This window comes from Macrobrachium nipponense, chromosome 41, assembly GCF_015104395.2.
Source record: "Macrobrachium nipponense isolate FS-2020 chromosome 41, ASM1510439v2, whole genome shotgun sequence".
NCBI classification, from domain to species: domain Eukaryota; kingdom Metazoa; phylum Arthropoda; class Malacostraca; order Decapoda; family Palaemonidae; genus Macrobrachium; species Macrobrachium nipponense.
The window spans coordinates 2853408-2867843 of NC_061102.1; the positions used below are offsets into that span (position 1 = coordinate 2853408).

General features: G+C 36.0%; 1 protein-coding gene across 4 annotated transcripts in view; it reads right to left on the bottom strand.

Moving 5' to 3' along the window:
• LOC135212430 (unextended protein-like) overlaps positions 1 to 14436 on the bottom strand; it is a 173990-nt gene that overhangs the window by 100596 nt on the left and 58958 nt on the right. For all 4 annotated transcript variants that reach the window (XR_010313899.1, XR_010313900.1, XM_064245795.1 and 1 more), the window contains exons 3-6: positions 10287 to 10466; positions 9169 to 9475; positions 8470 to 8570; positions 7402 to 7473 (exon numbers count right to left, since the gene is read on the bottom strand). Coding sequence is in view for 2 of the 4 variants with exons in the window: in XM_064245795.1 (XP_064101865.1) it covers positions 7402 to 7473; positions 8470 to 8570; positions 9169 to 9475; positions 10287 to 10466 (660 nt within the window). In the remaining 2 variants the exon portion in view is untranslated. The remainder of the gene's footprint in view (positions 1 to 7401; positions 7474 to 8469; positions 8571 to 9168; positions 9476 to 10286; positions 10467 to 14436) is intronic.

The window sequence follows — 14436 nt, forward strand, 5'->3', positions numbered from 1 at the left end:
GTAAGCTGAATGTAACTATCTAAAGCCCGGGACGCAGTGTTACCATATACAAACACCACAGGCGGATGGACAGAGTATAGAATGTCACATGTTCTATTATGAATAAATATATTATAAATATATACAAAGAGCACTCTCGCCTTCCGGCAGGAATGATATATGCATAAACAGCCCATAAGATTAAATATAAAATCAACCTGAAAATATATTACTGAGTGCTTCGAAGGGAAGGCATAACCGTCATCGGGTCCCCACCCACACACACACACACACACAGCATCCGAAAACCAGACGCGGATTGCCATAACAGGTAATCAATACGTCGTTAAATCTACAATGAGTGGGAGAGGTCGCTCGCAGCTATGCAAGGCGGGAAGAGAGAGAGAGAAGGTTGATGGAATAGTGAGAGGAGGGGGAGGAAGGAGGAGGAGGAGAGGAAGATGCTGGGCAGGAAAGATTAGGAAAGAAGAGCGTGTGAGAGGTGGCAATGGCGGGAGAATGCCTGCGGTTACAAATGACTGTAGACCTATAAACCATTTTCTTTTATTTAAACATATTTCAAATTCATCGAAACCGTCATGTTACTGCAAAGACGAGCAATGACCTCACGGCATCTTCTTAAACGCCCCCCACCCCCTCTAAACTCCTCCCCCCCTGATTGACTAACCCAGTGAACGAAGCCTCGTTACACGCATACGAATGCCAATGCATGAGCAACAATGCCACACCTAATAGAGCGGTGATGTATGAGTAAGGATTATATACTTGCGATTAAGAGGAATGTTTCGCGTGGCGATAGGATTGTTGCTAATGAACGAATTTCTGCGCTCGTACATGGATTAAAATGCCGTGGTACCAGAAATCGAAGATAGATTAAACAATGAAAATAGTCAGGGACGACTTTATGAACTGGAAGACGGGCAGAACAGAGTTATAAGTCTAAGACTGTTCCGTACCAGCTAGACCGTACGTACAAATAAACCCTCTTCTAATCTACTGTTAATCCTCTTACGAAGCGAATATGACGCCACAAACCTTACGACCTCATAGTCATTTACCAAGGCTAGATAAAGATGGAGAGAATAAAACGTGTAGCTGACCTACATCTCAACATAGGCCTACTAGGCCTGCTCCATTCAAAGCTTTGGTTGACAAAGTCATAACCATAACCGCTCCAATCGGGCTGCTGCCTGCGGTGTGTTTAGAGAGAGAGAGAGAGAGAGAGAGAGAGAGAGAGAGAGAGAGAGAGAGAGAGAGTTACCATCTCTCACCCGCATGAGTGTGAATAGATTTTCTATCAAGTGGCGTTGTAAATTGATAGCAGTTGTAGCAATTCTGTAGGCGCAAACACACACACACACATACAAACCTACATGCATACGTACATACACAGGGCATTTATTATATAATAAAGATATATAATATATAAATATTATATATTATATTATATATATATATATATATATATATAAGATATATATATATTTGAATGGGATACTTTACATTTGAAGGGAATTATGTACGGATATTTCCCCCGACATAAAAGCAGTCTGAAGTATCATAATTTAATTTAGGTGTAACTTAATCCCGTGGTCACAGAGAACTCTAAATCCATGATGAAATGTTCATCATACGGATGATTTGATTTCACTATGCGCAAAAATAGCACGGCCTTAAACGTATTTTTCCTTTCTAAGTAAACTTTGCAGTTTTCAGAACTTTCGATAATTTTTTTTTTCGTTGGGTAGAAACATGTACAAAGCAACACGATTTGAAAAATCTTCATTTATCATTATTATTATCATTATTATGATTATCGTAGTTTCTCTGCATCACTAAGATATATATACAAAAAATTCTACACAAGATAACGAGCCAATATGCAAAACTGCATGAAAATAATTATGAATGACGATTACCCAAACTTACCACTTGTGCAGCGGAATGCCATCCTTATGAGCACAGGAGAGAGAGAGAGAGAGAGAGAGAGAGAGAGAGAGAGAGAGAGAGAGAGAGACTCGAACCTACCAAGGGGGAACTTCACACACACACACACACACACACTTCGTGACTCGGCCTAACTAACGGATGTGCGACTTGTCCACACTGAATAGACCAACTGTCAACTCGTACACCTGATGTTATCTGTCTCCTCGTCAATAGCATTCAACTTGATGTCACAAGGAGTTACAAGGATTAGGATGTCTTCAAAGACTTGTTAGTCCATCCTAAGAGGAAACGTGTGGACACTTATCAGTAGGAGCAGGTTTTACAGCGCATTCACTGTGTCCTCCTAATGATTTTGTCTAGCTTTCTTTTAAACTCTTCCACATTGTTGCTGTTTACAACTTCTGGTGGCAGTTTATTCCACGTGTCACACGAAGGAGAGAGAGAGAGAGAGAGAGAGAGAGAGAGAGAGAGAGAGAGAGAGAGAGAGAGAGAGTATCCTTGTCTTATGCAACCTCAGACTAGTGGTATATAATCATCATCGCTAGACTCTCGCCAGTGACTTTTTATATTTCTTAGTCATCTTGACCTTTGACCTTTCGGCAGTGCCACGGCCAAGGAGGGCATTACGAAATGCCCAATCAACGTATTCCTCGGTTTTTTTATTTTTTCTATTTTATTTATTTATTTATTTTTTTTTTTTTTTTGGTAAGGGTCCAAATTCATCACAGATCATTCTCGAAGATAATTATTTGATCTTGGTGTCAATAAAAATAATAATAATAATAATAATAATAATAATAATAATAATAATAATAATAATAATTGATAAAACAATCATTCACTCATATAAACACATTTTAGATATATGCATGTATGTATGTATATACAATACATACATATTTTTTCTCCTACTGCCGTGCGGGCGTGCATACATACGTACGTATGGGCGTGCAAGCGGGCACGAGGGCACAATACCAGCCCAGGGACACGAACCCTCCAAAGCCCAGTCAAGGCATAAGAAAATTAATTTAATTCTTCTGAATAATCGCTTCAAAGATTTATGAGCAAAATTCGACAAATAAATCATACGGCTACATTTTAATACGAAGGCTTTATTTAATATATTAATACACGTCGTTTACCTGGTCGCATTCGTGACATTCTGGACCCTAGTGGTTGTCGTGGCATCTGAAACGGGTTGTATCTGTAACTCGATAATAGCACTGCTTAAAGTTCATTCCACGTATGACTTAGCCGTTAAGGTTACATGGAGAGAGAGAGAGAGAGAGAGAGAGAGAGAGAGAGAGAGAGAGAGGAGAGAGAGACCTTTATTGCCTCATAAAATAATTCGGCTGTCCTCTTTTGACAATGGAACCATCGTTTATATTAATAAACAAGAGGGGGGGGGGGGTGTGACCTTCACAAACCAGAGAGATGATTCCAGAAGATTCTGTTTTACGAATCACGTAGGTTCTTGTGGACGATTCTGTTTCACTCATAAATATATATATATATATATATATAAATATATATATATATATTATATATATATATACATTATCAATAAACTAAAAAGCCACCCATTGACACTAGAAAACATAAGACACTAGAGCATTAAAAGAGAGAGAGAGAGAGAGAGAGGACGAGAGAGAGAGAGGGGGAGAGAGAGAGAAGAGAGAGGAGAGAGAGAGAGTAATAAGGGATTATGATAAGAGAGGGAGAGATATGAAATAAAGGGACATATGAGCCTGAGAGAGGAGAGAGAGAAGAGAGAGAGAGATTAGGATTGAGAGAGAGAGAGAGAGAGAGAGAGATAATAAGACGGGAATTAACTATGAGTCAGTTTGGTTTGTTAGCCGACCAAGATTAGCCAGATTCTTTTGTGAAATAATTTATTATTCCGTAGATCATCCAAGTTACGCTACCCTAATTTTAGAGTAGTTATACATTAATATGTAAGGGTATACATATTAATGTATAACTACCCTAAAATTAGGGTAGCGTAACTTTGATGATCTATGGAATAATAATTACTAAACTACCAGCAACGAAAGCAGTCCTAAACGAATGTCAAAAACACTACGAAACACCCAGTTGCAGCCGATAATAGAATGGGGAATGTCACGCTGACAACAGTTCTCCTCCAGAGCAACGAAATAGGCGCCAGCATCTCTGTATCTATGGAAACAGGAGGATGATATGAAAAAAACCTGTGTTGGATATTGCGTCTCAAGAGGGGAACGTGGAATGTTTCATAATAGGTATTTTACTATTATTGGCAACTATGATGACGTCATTGTGGGGGAGGGTCTATATAAGGCGTTTTAGACATATTCGTATTTTGAAAAAAATAACAGTAAAAACCTTTCAATTTCACATAGATTCTCCACGACGTAAGATTATAAATAACTTGAATGCCAACACACTTGGTACGTGATTCAACAATTGACACAATTTTTTACACAGCAAATTTCGACTTGTGGCTAACTCCAATGTCCTCCTTTGACGCGGGAGAATAAAAACCATAATAAATGATGGCATTTCTCAAGACCAACCACTAAGAAATCTATTCACTGACGCACAATAAAACAATATTAAGAAAAAAAAATGTACATGCTATTGACTACGTTTCGTCATGAGCGAGCTTGAGATATGGAGCTTCGTTGCAAAATATAGTATTGCTGGTGACTAGCTATTGCCTATAGAACAGAATCCCATAAAGTATTGGTCAGTCTTATATATATATATATATATATATATATATATATATATATATAGATATATATATATACTTCCTTTTGTTTTCATTTCAATGTCACAAGATAGAACGATTAGAACATTTTAAAGTACATATATCATATATATATATATATAATATATATATTATATATACCCTATATATATATATATATATATACACTTCCTTTTGCTTTTCATTTCTATGTCACAAGGACAGAACAATAGCTAACTATTTCCCGAACATTTGTGTCATTACATTTTCTTTTACAAACAGCAGGAAACTGACGTATTCTCCAACTCCAAATGGAGGAATTAACAAAAGCCGGATTCACTTAGGCTTTGGTGTCATGTAGGTAACAGGCTGACAGATGAAATAAAAAAAAATTTTAGAAAAAAAAAAAAAATAAAAAAACAAGTAAAACAGATGACCTTGTCAATTAGAATGCCTCACTGTCCCCGCCCTTCCCTCCCCCCAACACTTTCCAGCCCATTATTGGCATCCCCAAAATCATTAAAAAGAATATGGGGCAGTACGCCCCCCTTCCCTCACCCTTCCCCCATTCCCCCCTCCATTCATTGACAGTCTCTGCCCAAAAGGAAATGAATGAATTAACAGGACACAATGAAAGAAACTGTACAACCGGACGAAGCGTTGCCACATCGTAGGACGAGAGAGGGGGTCATTTGAGTTACGTCAGAGATGGCGTAAGATGCACAGGGTTACGCGGTTCAAGTTCACGAGGAGCTGCTGCTTGGGATATTCTGCAGTTAGGCAATGAATGAAACATGACTGCAAATCGTAAAATAAATAAATAAATAAATAAATAAAACAAAATAAATTACTGCTGGGACTTGGGCAACTCACAACAAAATTATTCTGAAGAAACTTGGGCAACTTTATGCATTTATTGACTTTCATCTGCAATAAACTCTATTTTGCCTATTCGACTCCAGAATGCTATATGTACATTGAGAATATATAAAATACATTTAATAACTCTTCAAGACTTTTTTATAGGAAAAAAATCTCCAAGACATTTCTTATATAAGTCTTCTAGATATTTTCATGTAAATCCTCCAAGATATTTTTTTATATTAATCTTTAAGATATATCTTACACAAATCTTCAATATATTTTTGTACATTTCAATATATTTCTATACAAATCTTCAAGATATTTTTATATAAATCTTCGATATATTTTTATATAAATCTTCGATATATTCTATATAAATCTTCAAGATATCTCTTATATAAAACCTTCTAAGATATTTTTTACGTAAATCTTCAATATATATTTTTGGTACAAACCTTCAAGATATATTTTATATAAATCTTCAATATATATAAATCTTAACAAGATATTTTTTATTTTTTATATAAATCTTCAAGACATTTTCTATATGCATCTTCGATAGATATAAAAAAAGAATATATATATATCAAAAATCTCTTAACCCCAAAATCATTCAGATTCCTAACCTAACCCTCACCCGCAACTTGGGCAGTGCCCTATGACCCACAAAACAAACCCGCCCCACCCCCCCCCCCCCCCCCCCCCCCCCCCCCCCCCCCCCCCCCCCCCCCCCCCCCCCCCCCCCCCCCACCCCCCCCCCCCCCCCCCCCCCGCCCCCCCCCCCCCCCCCCCCCCCCCCCCCCCCCCCCCCCCCATCCCCCCCCCCACCCCCCCCCCCCCCCCCCCCCCCCCCCCCCCCCCCCCCCCCCCCCCCCCCCCCCCCCCACCCCCCCCCCCACCCGACACACGCCCCCGCCCGTGCTTATCCACACACAGTGTGTGATTGGAGCCTTGCTGGGGCGCCCCAACTAGGGATATCCCCAATAAAAGGAGGCCGCATATCCCAGGGATGGTCTCGCCTTCAGAGCCCATCGAAAATGAAATCAATATTTATTATTATTTATTATTATTATTATTATTATTATTATTATTATTATTATTTTGGTAGAAGACCCTCTTTTAGGCAAATACTGTTAAAAAGAATGGCAGAATTAAGCGAGATGATTTTATATATTGTTTTTTCCGTTTTCCTTACAATTCGCTTCTCAGGCTCAGCGATGTTTCTGAGTAACTGACCAATATTCATATTGGGATTTTTCAAAAATTATAAATGCTGAAGGTAATCTTTTATTGGAAAAGGATATCAGGTCCAGGTCAAGCAGGGGTCGTCGTCAGTGCTGGTATTATTCCGTAGGCGTTAATATTATTATTATTGAGAACAAGCCCAAGGGGTCACTGACTTGAAATTCTATTATTATTATTATCATTATTATATTGAGAACAATCCCAAGGGGGCACTGACTTGAAATTCAATTATTATTTTACTATCCTTCAGAACCCGGACCCTGTTCACAAGAAACAAGCCCACCACAGGGGTCATTAACTTATAATCCAAAAAATATGCAATCCATTTGAAAGAAGGGATCAGTTATTTCAGAGAGAGAGAGAGAGAGAGAGAGAGAGAGAGAGAGAGAGAGAGAGAGAGAGAGAGAGAGAGAGAGAGAGAGAGAGAGAGAGAGAGAGAGAGGGTAATGAGAAAAAAAGACGAGTTAGCAAATAAATAAATACGTAAATATGTTACACAGATATCTCTCCCCTTCATTCCTCCCTCCCGTCCACTACTGAGTTTTTGGGAACGTGGAATTCTCTACCGTATTTCGTGTTCCTAGGCTCGGATACTTTATCATTCCACTTACCCTAATCAGTTCTTTGAGGCGCTCTCTGTTGTAGGTGCTGCCGATTTCTTCTCCTAGCACCAAGTCGAGGATCTGTGGCAGAAAAGAAAAAAAAAACAATTACTTTTAGAAGGAACAAACAGCCACTCACAAACAAAAACAAATAAGAGACAAACTAAACAATTTCAAACGGAACAAACAGCCACTCACAAACAAAACAAATGAGACAAAATAAAAAATTTCAAATGGAACAGGCAACCACTCACAAACATAAACAAATAAAAGACAAAACAAATAATTTCAAAAGGAACAAACAGCCGTTCACTAACAAATGCAAACGAAACACCAAAACAAACAATTCGTTTTAGAAGGAACAAACAGCCACTCACAAACTAACACACAATCTAAAGATAAACAAATAAGTTGTTTTCGAAGGGACAAATTGACACTCATCGACAAAAGACCAAAACAAACAATTCGTTTTATAAGAAACAAACGGCCCACTCACAAACACGGACAAAAAACAAAATAAACAATTGGTTTTAGTAGGAACAAACAGTTAATCATAAACAAATACAAAACAAAATAAAATATCAACATTAATTTTAGAATGAACAAACAGCCACTCAAACATACACAAACAAACTACTAAATAAACATTTGCCAAATGAACAAACAGCCACTCATAAAAACACAAAAACAAAGGACAAAACAAACAATTTCCACAGGAACAAACAACCACTCATAATGAACAAACAAAGGACAAAATAAACAAGGGCAAAAGGAACAAACAGCCACTCATAAATGAACAAACAAAGGACAAAATAAACAATGGCAAAAGGAACAAACAGCCACTCATAAACACAAAGGACAAAAAAATTGCAAAAGGAACAAACACCCATTGATAAACACACACAAACAAAGGACAAAAAAACAAATGCAAAATGAACAAACACAGACACAAAGGAAAAAATAAACAATGTCATTAGGAACAAACGGCCACTTATTTAACATACACACACACACACACAAGCAAAAAATATAAACAATGAATTTTACAAGGAATAAAAAAAGCACGCCCTTACTTACCTTGGAAATTGGGTATGAGGCGGGCCCTGTGATCACCATGAACACCCTCACCAACCACACGGTTCGGGCACCAACAGCCAGGCCGTGGCGGGAACAAACAGCTGCGATCGGATGCGAAAAAAAAAAAAATAAATAAGTGATTCTAAACATCAGAAGAAATGTCTATATTCTTAGGGGTAAAAACGATGGTTACTTTCCGTCTATATTCGAGGTAATTGCATTGCCAAATGTTACTTTTCTTATATGTGATAGTTATGGTTTCAGAAATTAAATGACTTAATTAATTAATTAACCACGGTTTAAAAACACTCCCGTCATTAACTGCCTGAAATGACTCGAGAGACCCCCACACCTCACCTTGGGGGATGATTCTATACTTTTCTTATGTGTTAGTTGTGGTTTTAAAATTTAAATTAATTAAAAGACCACGGTTTAAAAATATTCCCATTACTGTCTATATTCGAGGCAATAGTATGATCAAATGTTAATTTTCTCGTATGTGACAGTTGTGGCTTCAGAAATAAAATGAATCAATAAACCACGGCTTAAAAACATTCCCAATTATTAACTGCATTGCCAAATGTTAATTTTCTTATATGTGATAGTTGTGGCTTCTAAAATTAATTAATTAATTAATTAACCACAGTTTTAAAACATTCCCGTTCCCAGCCTGAAACGACATGAGACCCCACACCTCACCTTGGGGGATGATTTCACCGAAGATGACGATGCCGATGGTGGACCCGATGACGGCGATGAGGCCGGTGGACAGTTCGTCCAAGAGGATGGTGAGGGACGAGTTGACCAACACGTTCCCCAGCAGGAGCGTGCACAGGAGGAAGTTGCCGTGGGCGCGGACGGGTTCGATGGCCTTGGCGTAGCGTTTCTCGATCGGGGAGCCCGTGTTGGAGACGATCTTGAGCTCCGTCTTGTCCAGGGCCATCAGCCCGAGGTTCAGACCCGAGAAGAGTCCTGAGAGGCACAGCAGGACTACGATGAACATAGCCTGACAAATGAATGAATGAATGAATAAATAAATAATTAATAATAGGCTGGACAGGCACAGAAGGACTACGATGAACATGGCCTGACAAAAACAAACAAATAAGTAAAAAATAAATCAATTAATAGGTAAACTAACGAATGAATGAATAAATGAATAAATAAATAAGTTAATAAATCAATTAATAGATAAATAAATAACAATAGGCCGAACAGGCACAGAAAGACTACGATGAACATGCCCTGACAAAAACAAACAATTAAGTAAATAAATAAATCAATTAAGATAAACTGACGTATGAATGAACAAATGAATACATAAATAAGTAAATAAATCAATGAATAGATAAACAAATAAATAAATCAATTAACTAATTAGAGGCCTGATAGGCACAGAAGGACCACGATGAACATGGCCTGACAAATGAATAAATACATAAATAAATAAGTAAATAAATAAATAAATAAATAAACAGAGACCTGATAGGCACAGCAAGGCAACATTAACATGACCTAGCAAACAGATAAATAAATTATTCAATAAATTAGTCAATGGAACAAGCCCACCGAAGGATCCAATGAATATGAAGGTGTCCATTAGGAAGAAGTGAGACGAGGTCAAGGGAAATACAGAAAAAAGAGATCTCTCACTTATTACAAAAAGAAGAAAAATGAATTCATAAAATAGATAAAAACGTATTAAAATATATATTAGGGTAGCAACGCATCGCATCTTCGCTTGAACTTCAGAATAGTCTTAAATTCGAGCATATACAATGGCCCACGATCAAGACCCGATCTCCTCCACTACCCACCTGGAGCCACATGGGCAAGAGCTGGGCGTAGCTCTTCATCGTGAGCCAAGAGTCGTGCCCCTGGTGGTATGGGGCATCTGAGTCATTCTCCCGTACGCAGAGGAACCAGTGGGTCTGGTCGCCAGTCATCGCGGGCAGTTTGATGTTAGCAGTTGCCCAGGTGTCGCCTAGTTCCACCACCTGTTTGGGGGAGAGGGGGAGAGAGTCTAATTAAGAACAGGTGAATAGGCAGGGCTCTATTGCAGGTTTGGAATATTTTGCAATAAAACAAATCTTGAATTTATGGTTATAAATCTTTATAAAATTTAGGACAAAATAAAAACAGGTGAATTGGCAGTACTGCATTGCAGTTTTAGAATTTATTGCAATAAAATAATAAAATCAATCATGAATTTATTGCCATAAATCTGGATATAAATTTAGGGGGGAATAAAAAGTATTCATACATTATAACTAAAGGGAGCAGGTGAATTGGCAATACTGCATTGCAGGTGTAGAATTTATTACAGTAAAATAATAAAATAAATCTTGAATTTATTACAATAAATCTTGATATAATTTAGGGTGAAATAGAAAGTCTTCATACAAAATGGAGCGGGTGAATTGGGCAGCGCTGTAATGCAAGTATAGGATTTATTGCAATAAAATAAATCTTGAATTTATTGTCATAAATCTGATACAAATTTAGGGGGGAATAAAAAGTCTTCATTGAATAAAATAAATTTCGAATTTATTGTCATAAATCTTGATATCAATTTAGGGTAAAATAAAGTCTTCATACAATAAAATAAATCTTGAATTTATTGTCATAAAACTTTATATAAATTTAGGGTGGAATAATAAAGTTTTCATATGTAATAACTAAAGGAACAAGTGACTTGAACAGTGTAGTATTGCAGGTTTAGAATTTATTGCAATAAAACAAATATTGAATTTATTGCAATAAATCTTGATATAATTTAGGGTGGAATAAAAAGTTTTCATACATAATAACCAAAGGGGCATGTGAATTGGCCATACTATATTGCAGGTTTAGAATTTATTGCAATAAAATTAACCATGAATTTATTGCAATAAATCTTAATATAATTTAGGGTAAAATAAAACAAGTCTTCATACAAAATAACCCAAGGAAAATATGAATTGGCAGGACTGCATTATAGGTTTAGATTGTAATACAATAAAATAAATTTTGATATATATTAGGCTTTAACAAAAAGCAGTTCCCACCATATAACTAAAGGAAAGAGCAATAATGGAGAAGAACAAAGTAATAAAAGAATATAAAAGAGCAATAAAGGAGCAGGTGAATTGGTATCCAAACATCGTTAAATAACGTTCATATTAACAGAAGTAAAAAAACATCTCACGTGATTGTCAAGAAAGCTATTAGCATAAAACACTAACGGTTGTAAATTGTAATGAAATTTATTCACAGTTTAATTGTAAACACATAAACAACGGGAAACAATTGCACAATGGGAAAACGAGGTTTGAAATTGTTTGTTAGGAGTTTACTGAGCTCGTCCTAATCTGTATGTTCCAAGAATACACAAACACACACACACATATATAAAATATATATATATATATATATATATATATATATATATATATATATATATATATATATATATATATATAATATATAATATCATATACATATACTACATATAATATAGATGTTACATGTAAATATAATGTTATATATACCACAAATTACAAGGACAGAATTACCGGGCAATTTATTAATATATAATAATAATAATAATAATAATAATAATACACCGTTAGATATAGTTTGAAAAATAAAAAATAAAACGTCCAACAAGCCTCATTAAATTTCAAACGGCTATCTAATTATCTCCTTAATCCCTTAGCATCTCTTAACAAAGAGGCCGAAATAAAGCCGCTAACGACTTCGACTTAGGAAAATGGCTAATTAGGACTTAATCAGGGACTTAATTATTGAGAGATATGCTAATTGCAGGTAATCCCAATTTCGGTCCCTTCAGCCCTCAACACCGGGAGATGAGGTCATCAGAATGTGTATCGCTATTATTATTATTATTATTATTATTATTATTATTATTATTATTATTATTATTATTATAATTAAGAAATTCAGTCTCGTGAAAACAAATTGTTAAAAAATATCCACAATTATATAATAAAAATATATTTCTATGTAAAAATAGAACAAAGACTTTCGAACACCAGTTACATAGAAATATATTTTAAATATATAATTGTGGATATATTTTTTATCAGTATTAGTTATTATTATATTATTAATTATTATTATTATTATTATTATTATTATTATTATTATTATTATTTATTATTATTATATACCATGAACCCCTAGTCACAAAAACATATATACATATATATGTATATATGTATATATAGTTATTTTATTTATATTAGATAATATTATATTATACATATGTAGTTTATGTTATAAAGAATAATATATGATGTAAATGTATAAACATAATGTATAGCCAACTATACATATATATATATATATATATATACATATAATATATTATCATATATATACTAATAATACCTATATATCTATATATATGTAAGTGTTTACATAATAAAAATATGGAATGTTAGTCCATATATAAAAGTCTAAAACTTAAAGAGGTCAACCAGATTGCTTGCAGGAATGTGATCAGACTAGAGACGCTAAAGATGACGTATACAATAAGTATGTAGGCTAAGATAACATGCCGTCACCTGTAGTCATTCAATTGTTTAATTTAAAACATTTAGTCCAAGCTCCTCCGCTTGAGACAACTACCACCGCCTACGTGATCTGTAGCGTGTCTCATTTTGATTGTGTGTTCGTATGAAACTATGTCATTTGTATGTATGTTCATATGTTCGAACTACTGTCTGTTCCTTCATAACTTGTAACAGAAGATGGTAGACAGGCAGAACAGAGTTAGCTATCGTCATTAGAAGACCTGTACCTCTTTACCTAAGCTTTATCATGTAGAGGAATAGGATTAGCCATCATCATTGGCAGAAGCGATCAAGCTATCGTTATTAGAAGACTTGTACAATCATATCTGATCTTCACCATGTTAAACTTCAGAAGAATATATAATTTTTTATACTTAGGTGTTTTCTACAAGAACCTCCTCACCGAACCAACATGAGTTTAACACATCGTCGTAATAACCAACAAGATAATACCGGACTTCGTAAGTGATCTACAAACCCCCAGACACTCCATTGAATATGGAAGTGCAATACCAACCGACTTAGCGTAAGATTATCGCAAGTCTAACATTACCTCATAGGGCGCCTTATCATACAAGGCACTAGCCCTAATATTGGTGGCCAGCGTACCAGACGAACTCTACAACGTCCTACGAAGAAAAACCAGAATAATAAATCATGTATCATAAAGAAGTCAACGACGACGGAAGCAGCAGATTCTTCAAGCAACATAGTATCATCGTTAGTGAGCGACTTCAGAAAACAATAAGAACTCTTCAACGACGACGAAAGCAACAGATTCTTCAACCAACTTAGTATCATCGTTTAGTGAATAACTTCAAGAAACAAAACCGAGTGTCTTTTTCCTACGGCAACGCAAGCTCGTCTCTCATTAGAATCATTCAAGAAAACATCGTTAGTGAGCGTTTCCAGGCACTTCAAGAAACAAACCGAACGCGTCTGCAGCATCGGATCTTTCAAGGGCTCGAATCATCGAAACAACGCGCACGGGGAAACTGAAGCCAAACCAGGTCATCCGCTAAATAGAGAAGGAGGACCAAGGCCGTGTGTCGTTATCGGAACACCTTGACTTCCCACAAAAGCAAGCTAAGTACAATATTCATTTGGTGTAACTTTGAGTGTTTCCTTTGCAGGTCGAATTTCGTTATTCCTGTGGCTGAAGTTACGAGACACTTCTTAATCTTTTTTTTTATTATTTTTTTTACAGAAATTATCTACATCATTGAGATATTGCTACTGCGAGTTTTTATCTTTGAGTGTCTGTTTCCAGAAGTTCTACTGAAATATCATAATCATATACTATGTTAATTTTATCATTTGGGTGATATTAATCCCTTACGTAACAAATCATATTAAACAGTGAATATGCGTTTACGCAGTGGACGTCTGT